Raw genomic sequence first — 19,380 nt, 5'->3', positions numbered from 1 at the left:
ACTTGGTTCCTTGCCTCACAAGCCAAACCGACAGAGCAATTTCCTGTCTGCATAACGAGTCCAAACCATTCCCGATCACTTAATTGACAAAACGTTTCCCTTCAAGAGCAATTATTTTTTCTACGGAACGCTCACAGAGCCGTGGACTGCAGAACACCTTCTCCTGCCCACATCCAACCCTGTTCTGGTTCCCGAGAAAAAACATGGCCGGCTTAATGAACTGGTTTTGCAATTATCATAATTACCTTTCTACCTAGAAAAATTAATGGTGGCTGTTTTCAAATTCAAGCACAGCTAGTGCTTGGCACCAAGCCAGGTGGTCAGACTCGTCAGCCTGTTCCCCAAAGCTTCCTTTTCTGAAGAGAGAGTGGCCCAGGGACTTATTCTTATGCATCTGGACACCCCAAGGAGCTCTGAGAGCTGGAGAAGGCGGAGGACAGCTGCTGCTCCTGTCATGGGTCCAGAGTGCGTGCTGGCCCGTGGATACGCAACGAATGCCTGATCCACGGGATACGGATGCAGGCGAGAAAACCCTTTAATAATTACAGTGAAACTTAGTATTTCAGTCTCTGACAGTTCGGGGACAATTAAGAGAAACTAACAATGGTGCTTTCAACCTCACAACTCCAGTTCTCGTGGTAATGCCAAGACTGTGACTCCTCCATCTTCTTTCCCTGCCAGTCACCTTCTATGACTAAAACAGCACTGCAAACAAGCATGTACTGCATCCATATGATGATTCCTGAGGCATTTTGAACATGCACACTGCAGAGAACTCAAAAATCATCAGTAAGAATCAACGCGAACGATGTAAAAATTAAAAAACATAGATGCTTTGCTGGTGGCTCAGTGGTAAACAACCCACCTGCCAATGCAGGAGACCTGGGTTTGGTCCCTGATCTGGGAAGATCCCACTTGCTGTGGTGCAACTAAGCCCGTGGGCCACAACTACTGAGCCTGTGCTCTAGAGCCCAGGAACGACACTGACTGAGCCCGCGGGCCCCAGAGCCCGTGCTCTACAACGAGAGAAGTCACGGCAGCAAAAAGCTCCGTCCCTAGAGAGCAGACCCCGCTCCCTGCAACTAGAGAAAGCCCGCAGAGCAGTGAAGACCCAGCAGAGCCAGAAATAGATAAATAAATACAATTATTAAATATATATACACAGAGAGAGAGTAATGAAAAGGATCTGGAACTCAGCAGACTCCCACTAAGAGCAGAAGGGTGGTCAGTGCGGTGGAGGGCCCACAAGCGCTCCCACACGTCAGCCCTGACGGCAGACACCCCTCACCTTCAGGTGGCCCTCGGGGGACTGCAGACTGAGCCACTCTCCGGGTCCGGGGGGAGGCTCTGTCCCCAACCCATCACTGTGGCCTCAAGCCACCTCCCTGGACGCTTGGGCCTCCCCGCACACCCAGAATCCCTCACAGCGAGTGACACCTCATTTACACCCTTGCCTTCCCCGCTGTTTTAGGGCAAAGACATGACTTTTATCTTCTTACTAAAGCTATATCATATTTTATAAGCCCCTCCAGCTTTAATCCTCAAGTCCCTGGTAGCAGGACACTCTTCCTTATTTCATAGGGAATACACAGTGCCAGGACGGGGCTCACTCTTACATTTGTGGTGTCCACTGTTTAGAAATGGATGGTCTTTTGTAAAAGCCCACTTTACGTTAATTAGACAACTATTTATGAAGCACTCCTGAGCCCCTGAGATGGCACTTCCTACCAAGAGGGGAGAGAAACACAATCGGCTTATGATTGAGTAATCCGAGCGGAGACAGACCTAAAACTGTCCCAGCACCGCGCACAAGCGCCGGGGCACTGTTCTCACAAGCAAACATAATTGAGGATGACCTGATGCGAGACGGAAACCGAGGGGCTCCGGGGTGGATCCTGCCTCGCCTCCTGTGTTCCAGGCACGTGAGCTCAGGGCGCGCGTGCTCAGAGCGCGGCTCTCACTCATGGTGAGGCAGAAGCTGCACACGTGTGTGCGTGCGTGTGCACGCATGTGCGTGTATTCTTCCCTCCCCCATCCGGCCTATCTCACTTTCTCGAGCACAGACGGGTCTCCTCTACGACACCCGAACCTACACTCTCCCCCAGCACAAATCGCTCCCAGGAGGAGGGGAGCCCCCACACGGACCCCTGTGAGGACACCTGCACCCGCACGTGGGGCCCCCCAGCACCAGGCGCCCCGTGAGGAGCCCCCCGCTCACCTGCTGGACGTCCTGCTGGAAGACGCACAGCTGCAGCCGCTGGTGGAGCCGCACCTTGCGGTGCTGCCAGATGTTCTCCAGCTGCCGCTGGTGGTGCAGCACCTCGTGGATGACGTCCAGGACATGGTGCACGGCCTTCGAGTAGTTGGCCGAGGCCGTGAGAGAGTCGGAGCTGCCGGGCGTCAGGGGCCGCTGGAGCTTGTCGAGCAGGGACTTCCCGTCCTGGCTCACCTGCCGGCGGGACACACGAGCCATTATCAGCCAGCGACTGCTCCAGAAGCATGACTCTGCCCAGGCCACGCCACAGAGCCTGCCTTCCAGGGCGTGGCAGGCCTGCACAGACACACACTCACCTATACACACCCACATACACACACCCACACCCAAATGGAAATCAGAGTTTCACTCAAAGGCACGTTTTATAAAGACTAAAATAAAAATTTAGAACAAACCCATCAGTTATTCAATGACGTCACAAAACCGAATGTGGCAAATCACGGAGTTAAAATAAAAGGACTTTTAATTTTCACAAAACACTGCAGTAGATGCTAGTCTTAATAAGCATGGTATTCTGCCTGGTGGCTCAGATGGTAAAGAATTTGCCTGCAATGGGAGAGACCCAGGTTCGATCCCTGGGAAGATCACCTGAAGAAGGGAATGGCAACCCACTCCAGTATTCCTGCCTGAAGAATTCCATGGACAGAGCAGTATGGCAAGCTACAGTTTACGGGGTCGCAGAGTCTGATACGACTAAATGACTAACACACACAAACATTCTGTCTTAAATTCTGCGTGCAGGCTAGGTCACTTCAGTCACGTCCAACCCTTTGCAACCCCATGGACTTTAGCCCACCAGGTTCCTCTGTCCACAACATTCTCCAGGCAAGAATCCTGGAGTCGGCTGCCGTGCCCTCCTACAGGGGATCTTGCTGACCCTGGGACTGAACCCACGTTTCTTAGGTCTCCTGCACTGTACACAGCTGCTTGACTACCAGTGCCACCTGGGAAACCCCAAACGACATATGCGCTGATGCACAATTTCACTGCCGGACTATCTGCAAATTGAAATTTAAAAGTAATACTTTTCTTGTGTTATATTAGAGAGAACACAACCATTACAATGGAGCAAAAGTTTAAAGCTGAATCTTGAAATCTAACGGAAAAAAAAAAAGACTAATCTAGCGCCAGGCAATAAACATGTACTGTCACTCTGTGACATAGTTGGATAGCAATTTTACTTCACAAAATAAAAAGAAAACTAAAGTGCCATTTTAATTTAGTTCACTAACTTAAAAGAAGCAATTTTAATTAAACGGCCATCGTTTTTAAGGGAGATTTCAGCGCTCTACTGTAACAGCTAACTATCCAAGTGCAATTAAATGAAAGCCATCAGACTAACCAGAAAAAAGTTAAGGAAAGGTGTGGGTGGAATACAGAAAGAAAACCATTATGTGTTTTTAAACTTAGGAATGATTGTGCCAGGTGTGGTAGAAACAGCACAATCAGACTGGACAAAAGGATGTGATGCACATAAGCGTGTCTGATACAGGGCGCTTCTTAAGCCCATCCTCATGACCATGACCTTTGCGCTCAGATTCTTCAGAAAGTCTCCTCAGAGATCCATGAAAAGGAGGAACAAAAGAGGGCCTTGCGAATAGACACAAAAGGGGTTCAGGGGCAAAGTCTTACCACAGAGGAGATGGGGGCAGTGCTGAGCAGGACCGGACGAAGGAAGCCGAAACCTGGGGACAAGCAAGAGGCCTGGGGAATTTTCTAATCTCTTCCTTTAATCCTCTTACAACTGAAATCATGCTGGAATGTGACATGTTTGTTTTCTAATAACCGAACCTAAGTCCTCTGTTGGAAGTGCTGACTCTTCCTTAGGAAGGCTGGTGCTATCAGACTCCACAGATTAAAACGGATCCTCTACAACAAGTTAGCAAAACAGAAGCAGAAACAAAGCAAGCTGACACCACCGAAGGGAACAGGGAGAAGACATGCACTGTGTCAGGCACGTGTACAAACAGAAACAGGGGAAAGGCAAGTTTTCCGAAGAAGGGAGCTGCCCCCGGAGTCACTGACAGTTGTGTGGGCACTTGTGATACGATGATTTGGGCGGAGGGCGTGATGACTACTTTGGGGGAGAAGATTTATTGTGACCAATTCAGAGAAGCAGTCTATTACCGCTGAATCAACCACCACCCTGCTTTTCGTACGGGCTGGCCAAAAAGTTCATTTGGGGAAACCTGTACGAACTTTATGGCCAACCCAATAATCCGAGTTAGGCTCAGACATATAAATGAGGAGGTTTGTTTCCCTTTTCTTTTTTCTGCCTGCTTTTCACACACACTGGCTTTTCCAGGAATGCAGTTACCGTGTTAATCAAAGGAAGGCATGCTTGATTTTCTCTGAAGCTCTACAGGAGTTACACTTTGTTAATAAAATACCGGTACGATAATACCGTTCTCAGTACTTGAGTCACAAATATAACGCACATCCAGTCTGCATCTTAGTGGCCATGTTGACAAAGGTTTTAAATACATGGCCAGCACCTGAATACCTAATTATCTTCTATTTGCATGTACTCCGATATGTGTAGACTGAAACACATTTTATCATAAATTACCTTTTCTTTTGTCTCTAATTTATATTGTAGCACATATGCAATTTACATAGACAGTTTTTTTTTCTGAAAATAGATTATTACCCATACAGCAGGTATCATAAAATTTCAGTCAAACGATGGGGGTGCAGCGTTTCTCAGGACTGAGGACCAATACTCCAAGTTACACATTTTCACATCTGTACAGAACCTAGAAAGAATTTCTTGCAAATATTCCCTCAGCCTTTTACTCCTTATAAAACACGTAAGTCAGGAAACGCTCACCAGAGCATATGACTTGGTAAACGCGTTGTAAGGCTACAGATCAGAAAGTGTGGGGCAGACACTGACCACTGCCTCCCAAAGTCCACTAGCTTCTCCCTCACAGCCAAACCCCACAGTCAGGAACAGCAATACCCCAGCTTTAAAGCTGTACTTCCTAGACCCACTTATAAATAGGAGTGGCCAACATGCAGTAATTAAAACTGTTGAATGGGGCTTCCAAGAAAACTGTCTAGGAGGTTGAGTATGCTCATTCCTCCTTGCCTATTTCTCTTCCCTGCTCCTAGGAACTTGGTGGAGATGGCTGGTGCTTCAGCACCTACTCATGACCTTGAGGCAACCTCAAGGATAGTAGCCCACCTGCTAAAAGAGGCAAAGCAAAAAGACAAAAGGATCCAGAGATCCTCTTACTAGGAGACCTACCAACCAGCCCTGGAACGCAAGCCCTGGGACTTCCCCACTGGCAAAAAGTCAACCTCTATCTTAAGCCACTGTTCCAATCTTAAACCACAATACAGAATAACCAACGGGTTCCCAGCTCTTACCATGTTTCCAAAGGCATTCATTCACCACCACTAATATTCTACTACTGAGAATAAATGATCTGAGCAAGAATTTTCCAACTAATCTTTTTTGATATCTCTTGACAGAGCTCAAGAGGAGGAATCATTACTGGGTTAGAGCAACATGCCTACTCAGGATGGAGGGGCAGTAGGAAATGACTAAGTACGTAAACATATAATCTCACCTTAACACAGGGGGACACATTAAGCAAAGCTCTTTCTTCAGGGAGCTGTAAGCAGAGATTAAACTGTCTCTGTTGGTGCTACTGCTATACTGTCACTGGGAGTAGAGAGTGTGCCAGCAGAAGTGGCAGAAAAATTCCAGGCAGGAGAACATCTGCTGTATCAAAATTGGACCCCATGGAACTTCAAGTGCGTGCTCCCATGTAGCACCTCGCCAATAAAACTTTCAGAAAGAACTTGACTTTATTTCAGTGTGTTGTTCACAGATGTGTCAATTTAAAAGGTATTATTTAAGCACATGAAAGATATCATATACACATTTTAGTAACTTTTAGCAGATTGTCTTTGTCTTTTTTAAGTACAGAAGAACTATATGGGGAAAAATGTTAGAATTTTATAAAGGGGACTGTTCTACTGTACAGAAACAAAAGATTTTTAAATGGTACAGAATAACCAGCAGAAAACAAATTTTTTAAGTTAACTCATTTCATATTTTTAATAAAATATTGAAAATATCAGCCAAATTATTCACATATAATGTAAGTACTAAACAATTAGTATATATGAGTTTATGGTATATGATACAGTTCTGAATTTTTAAACTATAGAACCAGGTGAATTTACTTAAGTTGTATGTTTTGTCTAAAAATGTGTTGTCAGTTTTCAGGCAGCCAAACCTTGTCCCACAAAGGGACAATATCTGTAAAAGATGAAAATCAACATTTACTATCAAAAAGCAGGACTTAACCTGCTGTAATTTTTCAAAAGATCAAGCTGGCTCAATTTTTTCACATTTTGCTCTTTGTTTTTCTTGGAATATAGTACTTGGTGAAGTGAAGGGCAGTGGAAGTTACATTTTACAAACAGTAACATTTTATAAATATACAAACTAATACATTCTAATACCTAAATGAGTTAGGAAAAATCCAAGTGCTAAATAAAGCAAAAAAGGAGTTGAAGGTTAAAATTTTACCATATCTTGGGTATGTTTGTCGTTAACATTTCAGAGGAAACTTAACTGTTTAAAATCAAGAACAATGGTCTGGTTCTTGATTATTTACTTTTAATCAAAACTGCACGTAAGATCTGTAACTTGGGTTCCTGTGCACCACCCTCCGAAAAGTGCCAACGAACCTCAGAGGATTGCCTATTCTTATTCCAGTACTTGGGTCTCTATGCTTCTCACTAAATCTGATTAGAGCTCAGCGTCTCCAGCAGGAGTCCCCTTCACTCACATGCAGACTGTTGCCCTGATCTAAAGAAAGAGATCAATACCTGGAGATCACTGCTGGTGGCTGTAAAACCTAGAGCCAAGTATGACCTGTGACAGGTCAATGAGGCCTGAACGTGCTGCTGTATCAGGTCCCCAGTGCTAGGACAGTATTTCCACGATTTGACCAAAGTGGGCAAAATACACAAGCTGCATAAAGGCAGTCATTTATCGAAGTGAACGTATACTTCACTTCATATTGTGAAGAAACAGCGATCTGTCTTCACAACTTTTATGCATCGACTCAAACCAGCATCACCTACGGCGCTTCCTTCACGGGGTGTGGCCCACCAACAGGGCACAGCCCTCCACGCTGAGCCTGGAGGGTCTCCCAGCCCCACAGCCCTCTCCAGCACTCATGGCATTATCCTCAAATTAAAGTGTTTCCTGTTACATCCGTACATTGCCCCACAACAAGCTCATCCAAGACAAATTTTTAACTGGGGAGTTTACACTGGAGAAACCTTACAGACACCCAGCTCACCAGGCGATCAAGGTTAACACCATCAGTTGCAGGAGGGCTTGGTATCCTGTGGCCCTGGTTTGACACTCAGCCCAGTCAGCCCACACAGTCAGCGGGGGGTTGAGGGTCATGCTACAGAAGGAGAGGCCTGGAATCTCTGACTGTCAAAGACACGAGACAGCGAAAGACTAAGGAACGTTTTCAGTGTGAAGATAGGCCCACTGCGTGCTTCTGGGGCTGGAAAGAGAGAGATGTGGCTGGGACCGGGGAGACGCAGACGGCCCGCTGGACGGAAGGCTGTTTGTATCAGTGGTGATGTGGTGTCAGGCTGGAGACGGGTGGGGCGCAGTGGGCGCAGACAGAGCATAAAACTGGGCGATCTGGTCAAGGCGAGGGGGCAGCCCTTTGCTCTAACACTTTTCTACAGCCTGAATCTATTTCATATTTTAAATAATTTAAAGGGCAAAAAGAAAAAAGAAATCCCTCCTTTGAAAGTCTTCTCTGCCCATCCAGTTCCAATCACCATCGCCTTGAATTTACAGCTCAGCTGCAAACATGTTTTAGGCTAAAAATTGTGGTATGACACAGCCTGGGAAGCTGTTTATTTGCCATCAGATTATTTTAAACTTTAGTGCCAATTTAAGATCTAATGAAACTGCATCATAGGTAAATTGAAGTTCCCATGTCAAGATGACCCTTCTTTTAGAAGGCAGTGGAAACGGTGAGAGAATTCTGTGCTTTGCCGGAAGTGCCAAGGGCCATGGGCAGGCTGCCTGGCCACCAGGCTGGAGGATGAGACTGGTCAGGTGAGGCCGAGCTAAGTCCGTGCAGGCCAAGACTGCAGCCCAGTCCTGCCAATCACCTGGTGTGAGAACTGTTCAGTCCCATGGTAATTTGGAAGCTACCACTGCAATCAAAGCAGCTCCCGAGAACATTAGTAAGCACGAGTGAAGGCCTCGTCACACCAGGGGTAACAGGGTCGTTCAGTCATTTTCCATGTTACAGGTCAAAATTAGATATCGCCATGGAGATGGTACACTGGGAGAAAGAACTTTATGCTTTTAGGAACTCAAACTTTCCTTATCGATCAATGTGATTAAAAAATTACAGATCTATTCAATTTTCACTTTTACTCTTAAAAAAGCTATCACTTATTTATACAGTTCCTCATAAACACTGGATGCAACATTAAGAAACGTAATACAGAGCCGAGTATTTTTTAATTGCATGACAACATAGAATAGTGTTTAAAAGGGATAGGGATCCTGTTAAGTAAAGAGGTGTCCAGAGACACAAATACATAGATATCAACTTTCATGAGCAGGAGATCAGACCACGTTCTGAAGCAAATACTGTAGTATACCACGTGTCCATTTGATTCACCCACAGACACAACAGGGTCAGGAGATCTGGGCTCAAGGACGTGAGAACAGCAGCTACTTGGCAGACGAGGATGTGTCAAGACTGAAAAGCAAATGCCAGACAACTCTGACAGGTGTGGCTGTGGTTCAGATCAAGGAAGACCTGGATTTAAACACAGTCATCCCTTGGTAATGAGGGAGAATGGTTCTAGGACTCTCCCCACCCACAGACAGCAAAGTCAGTGGATGCTCAAGTGTCCTGTATAAAACAGCCTAGAACAGCTGGCCCTGCATATCCACATCGCACACCCGAGGGTACAGAAGGCTGACTGTATAAATATTTCCTCTGGGCTCAGCTCTCCACCAGGTCGGTTGAGGCACCTTCTCCCTGGAGTCTCATGGGAATCTTTCCGATCAGCATATAGTATGACAGATGCTCACTGGAGATGCAGAAAGCAAGCACATACTGAACTCCTACCCACTCACCACTCACCTCCAGGAACTGAACCAGCATCATAAACAAAAGGAGACTGGGCTGGAAGGGTCAGATGACCACAGCGTGGACAAGACTGACACACCTGGACCTCGTGTGTGTTTGGTGTCATCACTGCATCTAACGTGTGATAAGAAACGGAGGGAGCACGGTGCTGGCTGAGAACACACGGGCAGCCTCCCTGGGTCAGACCCCGCTCCACTTCCTACAGCTGAGGACTGGGCACAGGTCACGTCGCCTCTGTGCTGCTCCCTCCTCATCTTTAAGAGGGGTCAGGAACAGTCCCAGCCCCAGAGCTGCGGGCATTAAATAAGTGGTTACATCATGGCCTGACAGCAAAGCCTGGCACAGAAGGTGGCAGAAGATAAAGCAGGGATACGTTAAATAATGCGCTTATACTAATAAAGAAAATGCTCCACTCAGAGTCCTGAAAGAGCAAGTAGCCACACTTGAAAACAACCGGGTGTGCTGTGACGTCCAGAACAAGACACTGCGTCACATTTCCCTCTTTTCTAGAAAGGTGCATTCAGGAAGAGCAAACGGAGTTTGACGAGACTGCACCACACGTAATATGCATCTTTCCTAAATACATGCAGTCAAAAAGGTTAAACTTCTGTTTATTAGCGCAGATGAAAATCTGAGCACTCTGAAACAAATCCACAAACATCTCAGGGCTGTGAGGAGTCTGCTGTCTGCCGCCATCCTTTCTTACCTATCAGCCTCACATCCATGGAGCTCAGAAGTCACAAGGAAACTGCAGTTCAACTCGGAACTTGTGCGTTTATCCTAGGCTAGCCAAAGCTTTGATCTTTCCGGCTTCCGGTGTTAAGACACAACAGTGTTGCTTCCCCACCGCAGCGGAAGAACTGAGCCCTCACCTCGGAGTAAGCAAGAGTGACGTGCTCGTACACCCCCTGGTGGTGGTGGATGGCATCCTCCAGGTCCTGAAGCTCCGAGGGCAGGTCCACCTCGCCGCAGGCCTTGCACCACGAGTCCACGTTGCTCATATACTGGGGTGGTTTAAACAAAAATAAGAAGATCATGTCTACCAACAGCAAACGATATTGAGAAGTAACCCTCTTTCAACATGGCTTTGAAATAAGGGTGGCTGAAGAGAGTGTTTAGGAAGAGTGCGTGGCTGACTCCCCGGATCAAATGGCACTGACCTGGGTTCTCAAACCAGACTCCTGGACTCTGCAAACCAGAGCCCCGTCCCCCCGCTCCAGCTTCAGGCAGATTCGGAGGTGGGCCCAAGAACCTACATTTGAAATGACAGCCTTGGGTGGCTCTGCGGTCACTCCTGGGAGTGCCTCTGCCCTGTGTTGGATGTTTTTCAGGCCTGGTGGTTTCACGGTTGAATTCAGCATTTCCATCTGCTCTGCACTGTTGGCCACGGGGGGCATGGCCATCCAGTCCACCTGCAACCCCCCAGTCTCAGCTGCACAGCAAGCTGCGCTACTCCCAAAGCTGTGGTCCAGTCCTTCTGCTCTCCTCTTTCATTACAAAGGCAGTGGAAGATTCCTGAAGTCATCTACCTAACAGTACAAAGATCGGAGGGTCCATCTGCCTACCTTTTCAAGAGTAAATACACAAAGGCATTAAAGGAGACCCTGGGAAGGAGGCCGAAACTCCAGAGCTGTGCCCACTGGAGGGAAGGATGGCTAAGGGAGGCAGCGGAATCTTTGGGGTGTCCCCGCTGTGCATGTAAACGGGGAAGGCCTGCAGGCTGCAGTCCTGGGCCACGGCTGCTGACCTGTCCTCAGCCTTCTCCACTGCCACGCCCACCCCAGGGCTCACCAATAGCTGAGAAATCACAGCCAAACTTCCTAGGGAGATCCCAACAGCATCCATCACGGTAAGTGTCAAAGACAAGCAGCAGAAGGCTCAATTAAGGACACGAATTCAATTAACACTAATTCAAATAAACAGACATCAACGCATTTCCCTGGGTATCCCCTCTTTTCTCTAGTTCCTTGCTGTCTTTCCACTCGTCGGGGAACGCAGAGCGTGACTATTTAAAACACAGTAACTGACCTGCCAGACGAGAAATGTGCTATGATTCTCATAAAATATATATGAGAATAACCTCCTGGGTACGTAGGACGTTTTTAGAAACCCAGACAAGCCACTTGAGTAACCATTGTTTCTAAAATCCCTTTATTATTAATGTATTGGCTCAGAAAAATATCTGCATGAAAATCCCAGGGCTGGAAACCAATTCACAAGGTATTCAGTGTCATCTGAAGGCACGTGGTTTCACATGGCTTTAAACATGACTGCACCGAGGCAGGCCTCAGGGAAGGTGTTCATTACTCCCCCCCATGGTTCCTCCGGGCATCACCTGACATGACAGAAGGAGTAATCAAGTTATACTATGCCTCTCCCTATTCCCACGCACACACACATGACTACTTGGGCATCTTTCTAAGCATTTCTTGGATGGTGTTCTAAAAGCAGCCAAAAACACTGCTAAAACACAGTCAACCCCGATTTGGGGGGCTATCAGGAAAGAAACCTTCGAGCAGTTTTATGGATGCCTGCAGTTACTTAACTTATTTATAATTTCTTAAAGTATCCTGAAAGGTACTGATTATATTTACCTGCAAAAACATAGGGCAGATTAGCTTATAACACAGAAACCTCATAGGAAAAGGACTCTGCACATCTAAGTTCACTGGGTTAAAACATACCAATGACAGAAAGAAACCTGACCATGGTTTTATAGGGACTTTTGTGCAAGCAGTTTTTCTCTTTGATTTAGAAGATGGCAACCCTTAAAGGGCCAGTTCCAAGCCCCGAACGTCTTCTGAAAAGCTCGACACCCAAAGGAGATCCGAACCAGAGCAGCAATCCCCGCTGGAGAGCCGAGGAGGAGGAGGATGTTAACAGGTGCTCCACCAAGAAAAAAGACTCTAGGATCAAGTTTGGTGTCAAAGCTCAACAGGTACTCACAAAACAGAACCTCCTAGAGCCTGTTAAGACAATAATGTGCCCTGTGAATATGGGAGGGGGAGGGACTCTGATGTTGGTTTAAAAACCTGACTACCACCCCTACACACGCACACACCTTTTACTACCTTGACAAACAGTTTGGGCTTGGAACAATGGGGGATGTCCAGCACATAGCCTGACACTTTCTAACTGAAGACAGCAGACAGAGGCTGCTGTGCTCCAGTGGGACCAGAGCGCCAGCCGAGGCTCTGATGCTATAAATGCTCAAAATGTAAACCAAAAAACTGCTGACAAAGGTCATCACTTTGCCCACAAAGGCCCATATAGTCAAAACTATGGTTTTTCCAGTAGTCATGTATAGATGTGAGGGCTGGACCATAAAGCCTGAGTGTCAAAGAATTGATGCTCTCGAACTGTGATGCTGGAGAAGACTCCTGAGAGTCCCTTGGACTGCAAGGAGATCAAACCAGTCAACCCTAAAGGAAATCAACTCTGAATATTCACTGAAGGACTGATGCTGAAGCTCCAATACTTTGGTCACCTAATGCGAAGAGCCAACTCACTGGAAAAGACCCCAATGCTGGGAAAGACTGAGGGCAGGAGGAGAAGGGGACAACAGAGGATGAGATGGCTGGATGGCATCACTGACTCAGCAGACATGAATCTGAGCAAACTCTGGGAGACAGTGAAGGACAGAGAAGCCTGGCATGCTATAGTCCATGGGGTCATAGAGAGCTGGACAGGACTGAGCGACTAAACAGCAAAACCAAACGAGTGAACACACAGCGTCTGGCCAGACATGGAGGAGACGCAGGAGAGTGCAAGGGAATTCCAGGCACCTCTGAATTCAAACCAGGAGCCAGCCTCAGAGCTGGGGATTCTGATGCTCAGCCGAGTGGTCGCTTTAGCACTGCTCAGAGAGGATGGCAGGAGGCTGGGTCAGCCGGTTTGCAAACGTGAGGCAGGCAGACGAGGGAAGAGTGATTAATACGTAAGCTTTAAAAGGAGAGCCTGAATAATTAACTAGCAGCCTTATTTTCAGAAGCATTTATGTCACTGCCCTCCAACTGCTGAGAGTAAGAACTTCCAGTTTGTTGAGACCGCCCAGTCTAGTGAATTTCACGCCCACCAGGAGCGCCTGATACAGCACCAGCTGAACATAGGTGGTTAGCCTGATTTAGGAGACAAAGGTACAGGAACTTCCTAGAATGTAAACGCTTAAAACCCTTATTGAGAGGGGCTTTCTCCTCTTTGGAAAAATTAAGGCTCAGTGAATTTATATATATATATATAAAATACATGTATGAATTCCAAGTTCAGAGTTTCCTTTCTTATTTCTAATTTCCTCATCTTCTGCTTTCATTTCTAGGAAATATTACTCTACTGTTTCTTACATCGTTTCTACTCCCTGACTATGAATAAACACACTCCTTCCTCCTGGTTCCTTTAAGAGAGATGGGGTCCCGTCTCTGCCGAGCAAAATCACAGGACTGATGAAGGGGAATAACAGCCGAAGGCGGTCACTAGCTACCACACTGGATAGTAGAACTCTAGTCATTTTTTTAAACATAGGGAAAACTTGAGATTTTTAAGGTGTAGTAAAATCAAGTTGCTTTAATTCTTTGATTTATAACAAGGTAATTCTAACAGCTTTGCTATGAAGCTCCTTAATATAAAAGGATATGACACATGACCAAAAAAAGTAGAGCCCTAAACATTGTCTATGAGTCAAACCACGAGCCTTGCAGCCGTGTCTCCAGTTCTGTAAATAGATACTCTGACCCCGTCCACACCTCACAGGAGATGAGGGCGGGATAGGATAATGGCCAAGACAGCTCTGGAAGGCACAGTCTACGAAACATCATTCTCATCTAGCTGTAACCTCAAGATTTATGTGTATAAAGCCACAAGCGAATACCAACACAAGAACACCCACGGAGACACAGGAGCAGGAGGGGCGCGGCGCACATCCCCCCGACAAAGATAAGCTGCTGTCCTACCCCGAAGACGGCTTCCTTCAGCCACACCGTCAACTGCAGGGTCACAGAGTTGAGCCCTACCTCACCCCGATCAGATTTAAATCCTTAGTGAGAGCTCCAGAGGAGGGTCAAAGGGGTGGCTATGACGGAAACCCAATATGATGTCTGCGTGCTGGTCCATCCCTGGTGAGCTTATGAAAACCGCTTCAGCATAAGTAGCAGGCAGAGGCTTGAAAAGGAGGGAACAGAGGTGACCTGCTCAGAGACCCTCTCCTGGGAAGAGGATGACCCCTCGGTGATGTCACCTTCCGTGCTCCTGAATCTCAGAGAAGGGGAGACAGACCTCACACCCACCACACTTGCGCCTGAGGGAAGGACACATCTCGGAGGCCTAAATGTTCGGGACCCTGAAAGCCCAGGTCCATACACTGTGGTTGCTGAGTGCAGCTGCACTGCCTCAGTCAGGGCCCATCAGAGATGCCGGCCTTTCTCACGGGCCCACTTTGTCCCCAAGGTCCTATGGGGTGTCTTCTCTGGCCACTGAAGTGATGGAGCCCGCAAGCACTGTTAGAGCTCACGCAAGACCCCATGAAATTCTGTTCAACAATGTATTCCTCTAGCTGTGTTTCCTTCAAGCTCATAAATTACAGACATTATTTTATCCAAATAAAAACACCCCAGGCTCTTTCAACTTTGCTTCATGTCTAAAATCTTTTTAAACATTGGGGAGGGGAACACCCCATGGCACCCACATTTCTACATTGCTTTCAGGCAGGGCAGAGCAGCAATTAATCTTCTGGGTTACCTGCAATTCTGGATCTTGCCATGGTTAGAGAGATTTTTTTCCCTTATGCTTCAGACTATCCAAGAGTCCCCCAGCCAGCTTGTCAGGTTTCAGATTTATTCACATCATCCTGACGGGCCTTTCCAGGGGCCCACAAGCAATTCACACACCTCCACACAGCCCAGGGGGTGACTGCACCCCACACCGTGCTATCATCACAGATGGCATGTGGGCGGGGGCCACGCAGCCCTTCTCCAGAGCACGGGAATATCCAGTGACTGACATGCCACGACCTTGACCATGATGGGACCAGAGCGACCACACAGAAGCAGAGACAGTGCTGTGTTAAGCTGAAGGGGCTCCTGGTACTTTAATTCAAACTGCTCCTGTGTGGGGGCTCTGTGTCTCCTTTATCACAAAACTACCTCTTGCATAAACTTAGCAGGAAAACCTGACACTGAAACTTGCTAGTCCCAACTCACAGCTTCCACACGAGGCTATTACGATTCTGTCATCTTGCTCTCCTGTTCCGTTTCCACTCTGCTTCACACTTTAAAGGTTCCCAGAGCCAAGATCACTCTTAATTAGCACCTTGTGCAACATTCCAGCCGCCCCTCCGAGATGCCGGGCAAGCTGAGGCTTGTACCCACCCAGCAAGGCTGTTTCTAGATGAAAGGACACTATTTTCCTGTTTAGAAGCATCAGTGCAAATCCCTGTGAATGTACGTTTTTCCCCCAAAATAACTCTCCCTGAGGAAGTTCTATCAACATTCTTCCTTTAGATTAAGGCAACCACCTGTCCCTTCCCCACGTCTTGCTAGTGGCTAGAGGTTCCTGAGTTTCTTCCTCCACGTCTGGAGAAGCAGGCTCACCGCCCAGGCTTCCACCATGAGCATCTGAGTCACAGCAACTCCCTCTCTTTCGCTGCCCTACAAGTGTGTTCACTGAGGCAAGTGTGCCCGTGCGTGGCCATGTGGGGAGTGTTGGGGGTACACTTCACACATTACCTCTGAGACAGGGGTGTGACCAGCATGTCGGCAGGTGAAGCCTGCATGAGGTCTGAATCCACAGAAATAACTTGACAATTGTGGTACTGAAAACCGTACCCCAAAGCCACTTCTCCACCACGGCCCGGGCTGGTACAGCGAGGCCCTGCCAGGAGGCTGAGAACCCAGGTCTGCGGCCCGGCTGAGGGCAGGAACCCCTCTCCAGGCCTGGGGGACTGGGGGAAGTGGGCTGGGCCAGAGGGACCTCCTGTGAACACTGCTGCCCTGAGACAGCGACTGGAGATGGCACCGCACCCTGCACGCGGGGGGCGATGGCAGAGGGGCCAGCATTGGGAGTTGTGGCCACACCCATCTTCTCGGGCAACGGCCAGGCCCAGTCAGGAGCCTGCCCACCCTGATGCGGTGGGCCATGATACCCTGGTTTGTGAGAAAAGCAGACCCCTAGTGCCTAAACCTGAGAGTCGGGCGGTCTGTTACTTGCCGCCTAAGTCTTCTAACTGGAATTCTCAAGGGAGGAGGAGGAGGACGGGAGGAGGGACAGAAAGAAGGGGATGAAGAACAGCCGCTGTCACTCACGAGTCCCGACTGGGCAGCAGCCCGTGTGCAAGGCCCCTAATGTGAACCTCATTTACAGTGAAAGACGGCGCCTCAAGTCCATACTTTTACCTCTACTTTACAAGCAAGGAGGTGTTTACAAACAAGGAGGTGAAGAAGCAGCCCGGGTCTGCAGAGGGGCCGAGGTGTGGGAGTGCTGATCATGTGGGGTGTCTTCAGCGCCCCGGTGGTCTCCGAGGCTCTGCTGCGGGGACGCGGGGGGCCAGAGGAGGCGGGCGGGGGCCAGGCTCCCAGGCACTGACCTTCTCGGCCTTCTGGTGGAAGACGGACGACATGTCCAGCAAGGTGCTGCGCTCGTCCAGGGCAGCCGCGAAGGCCTTCCACTCCTGCTCCAGCTGGTTGGCGATCTGCTTGATCTGCTGGGAGGCGTAGTGGCCCGACTCCACCAGGCGGTTGGCCACCGACATGATGCGGTTGATGTTCACGTACACGTTCTGCGGAGGGGCGAGAAGGGGGTGCTGGTCAGGGTGGGGCGCATGGGGTACCTCTCTGACAGATTCAGAGCGCACTATCTGAAGCCACCTACGAACTTAAAAGTCACATTTTAATCGCAGGATCAGCAGGTGGATGGAAGGACATGTGTCCTGCTATTCGGATTTCCATATACCCTAAGCCTTGATTTCAGTTTCTATTTTTAAAACTGCTCACCAAGAGGTGAGCCAGCTGGGAGGGGCACAGAAGCAATGCACACAATGCCCTCTGACCCGTGCCCTGGCCTCCTGTCCCGAGAAGGGTCCAGACGGCAAGCTGTCACCCAGAACGGTGGGAGCCACCGCCGCAGTCTGTCACGAGGACCCAGAAATGACAGACTCTGCGCGGCAACCAGAGGCTACTCTGTGTGGAAACAAGCCCTCCTTTCTACACAAGCCCAAGCCAGCTTGCTGGTGCCAACAGGAAACCTGCAAATGGACCCACATTCCCAGGGGAACGTGCATCAGGCACCAACAGGGCAGTGCTGTGCTCCAGCTTTAAGTGAGCTTTTCTACTGTGTTGAAATCTCTCTCTTCGAGGCCAGTAGCTTGTGGCAAAAATAAGGGTACAAAGCTTTTTCCTTTTTTTTTTTTAAAAAAGGGCATTTTTCTTGCAAAAGAAGTTCTCACTATGATATTTCCGTTTCTGCCTTCCTCTTCTTTAAGGATCACATGATCCTTAGAGCAAAGGCAGGGTGCAGAACGCGCACTTTCAGCGAAGCCTCGGTTGTTGCTGCTCTTCATATATTTATTATTATTAAGACTTCCGCGACGCATCCCAACCCTGCACCGTGCACGGGTGCAGCCTCACCTTGGGCTCCCGTCATCCTCACCCTCGATCAGACCGGGTCACCCAACCTGCCTGAACCCCCGCACACTCTTCCTCCCGTCCCTCCTGCCCCCGTGGTCCTCGGGGCCATCTCTCACTGCCTCGCCCTCCGACCCCTGCACCAGCCTCGTCACTGTCACCCCATGTGCAGCGACCCTAGGAAGCGCCCCACAGAATGCGCCTGGCGTCCTCTGTACCTTCACTGACTCATTCCTGTCATCCACTCCTGATCGCAGCCTGAGCTGAATGGAGTCGCCTTCATCTGGGTTTACAAAGCCACAGACTCCGGGCGCTGAGGCACTTTTCTGGGCTGCAGGCTGGAACCAGCTACCATGTCCGGGTGTGGGGCTCGCCCGGCAGGTGGTGGGGCATCTTGAGGCTGTGACGGGCAGTCGAGGCCGCCATCCGAGGGGAACTGGCCTCATGTGGCATTAGCGCCCTGAAGGCTGTCCTCTAAGGAGCAATGCCTCTCCTTCTCATACACGCTCTCTCCCTCTAGACACACTGACCAGACTCACCGAGTTTTGCTTTCTCTGGATCCTTAAAGAGGAAAATCTACCCGAGAGGTCTGTTTGCAAGAGCATCAGCAGGTGCCCTCTGTCAGGATCTGGGGACAAGCTGTCCACCCAGACAGCTCCATCGGGGGGACTATGGAGGGGGCTGCACCCCACCTCCATCTGTTTCAGGGCCTGCACGGCTTCCATCCCCTCAAACTGCCCGTGCTCCGCATGCAGACGAACGCTCTCTGAATCATGCATGGGCCATGCCTCTATCACCACGGCAGGATGAAGGAGCCGCGTGGCACACAGCCCAGACGAGCGTGCACAGACACGGCAGTGTACCATTCCCCACGTTAGCTGTGCCTCCACCCAGATTCTTAACCATCAGAGCCTTTAAAACACCTGTGATGGGAGAATGAGCACGCCCGCTGCTGTCCCTTAAAATGCTTTCTTAAAGTCGACCTTGCTCCCTGACATCTAGTACACTTCTATTTTGTCAAAAATGTTTAAAACACACTAGATGGCACAAGAAAGGGTTGAAGGTCAACAGGCCCCTCTCCTGCATAAGTAAATGTCCTAGACACATGGGGGACTCGTGGAGGTGTTGAGAACTGGGAGCTGAGAGGCTTCAAAGCGCTCCCCACAGTTGTGACCCTGTAGTGCACAGGCAACTACAGCCTCTTTAAATTAAAAGTTTTACTTAGAGAAGCGATAGAAGCGCATCATAGAAAAATAGAAAATATATTTAAACCTAAAAAAAAAGGTATTACCCATACTGTTAAGAGTTTCTTACTTTCCATAATATACTA

General features: G+C 48.7%; 1 protein-coding gene across 4 annotated transcripts in view; it reads right to left on the bottom strand.

Moving 5' to 3' along the window:
- The window catches only part of TRIO (trio Rho guanine nucleotide exchange factor), a 362,249-nt gene that overhangs the window by 189,511 nt on the left and 153,358 nt on the right, over positions 1–19,380 (bottom strand). For all 4 annotated transcript variants that reach the window (XM_055422254.2, XM_055422251.2, XM_055422253.2 and 1 more), the window contains exons 7-9: positions 17,015–17,206; positions 10,314–10,445; positions 2,219–2,449 (exon numbers count right to left, since the gene is read on the bottom strand). In XM_055422254.2, coding sequence (XP_055278229.2) covers positions 2,219–2,449; positions 10,314–10,445; positions 17,015–17,206 — 555 coding nt within the window. The remainder of the gene's footprint in view (positions 1–2,218; positions 2,450–10,313; positions 10,446–17,014; positions 17,207–19,380) is intronic.

Source organism: Moschus berezovskii, chromosome 18, assembly GCF_049115385.1.
Source record: "Moschus berezovskii isolate FMDL1 chromosome 18, NW_MosBer_1.0, whole genome shotgun sequence".
Taxonomy (NCBI): domain Eukaryota; kingdom Metazoa; phylum Chordata; class Mammalia; order Artiodactyla; family Moschidae; genus Moschus; species Moschus berezovskii.
Note: the sequence above shows the minus strand (reverse complement) of the source record. Positions and strands in the feature narration are given on the sequence as shown.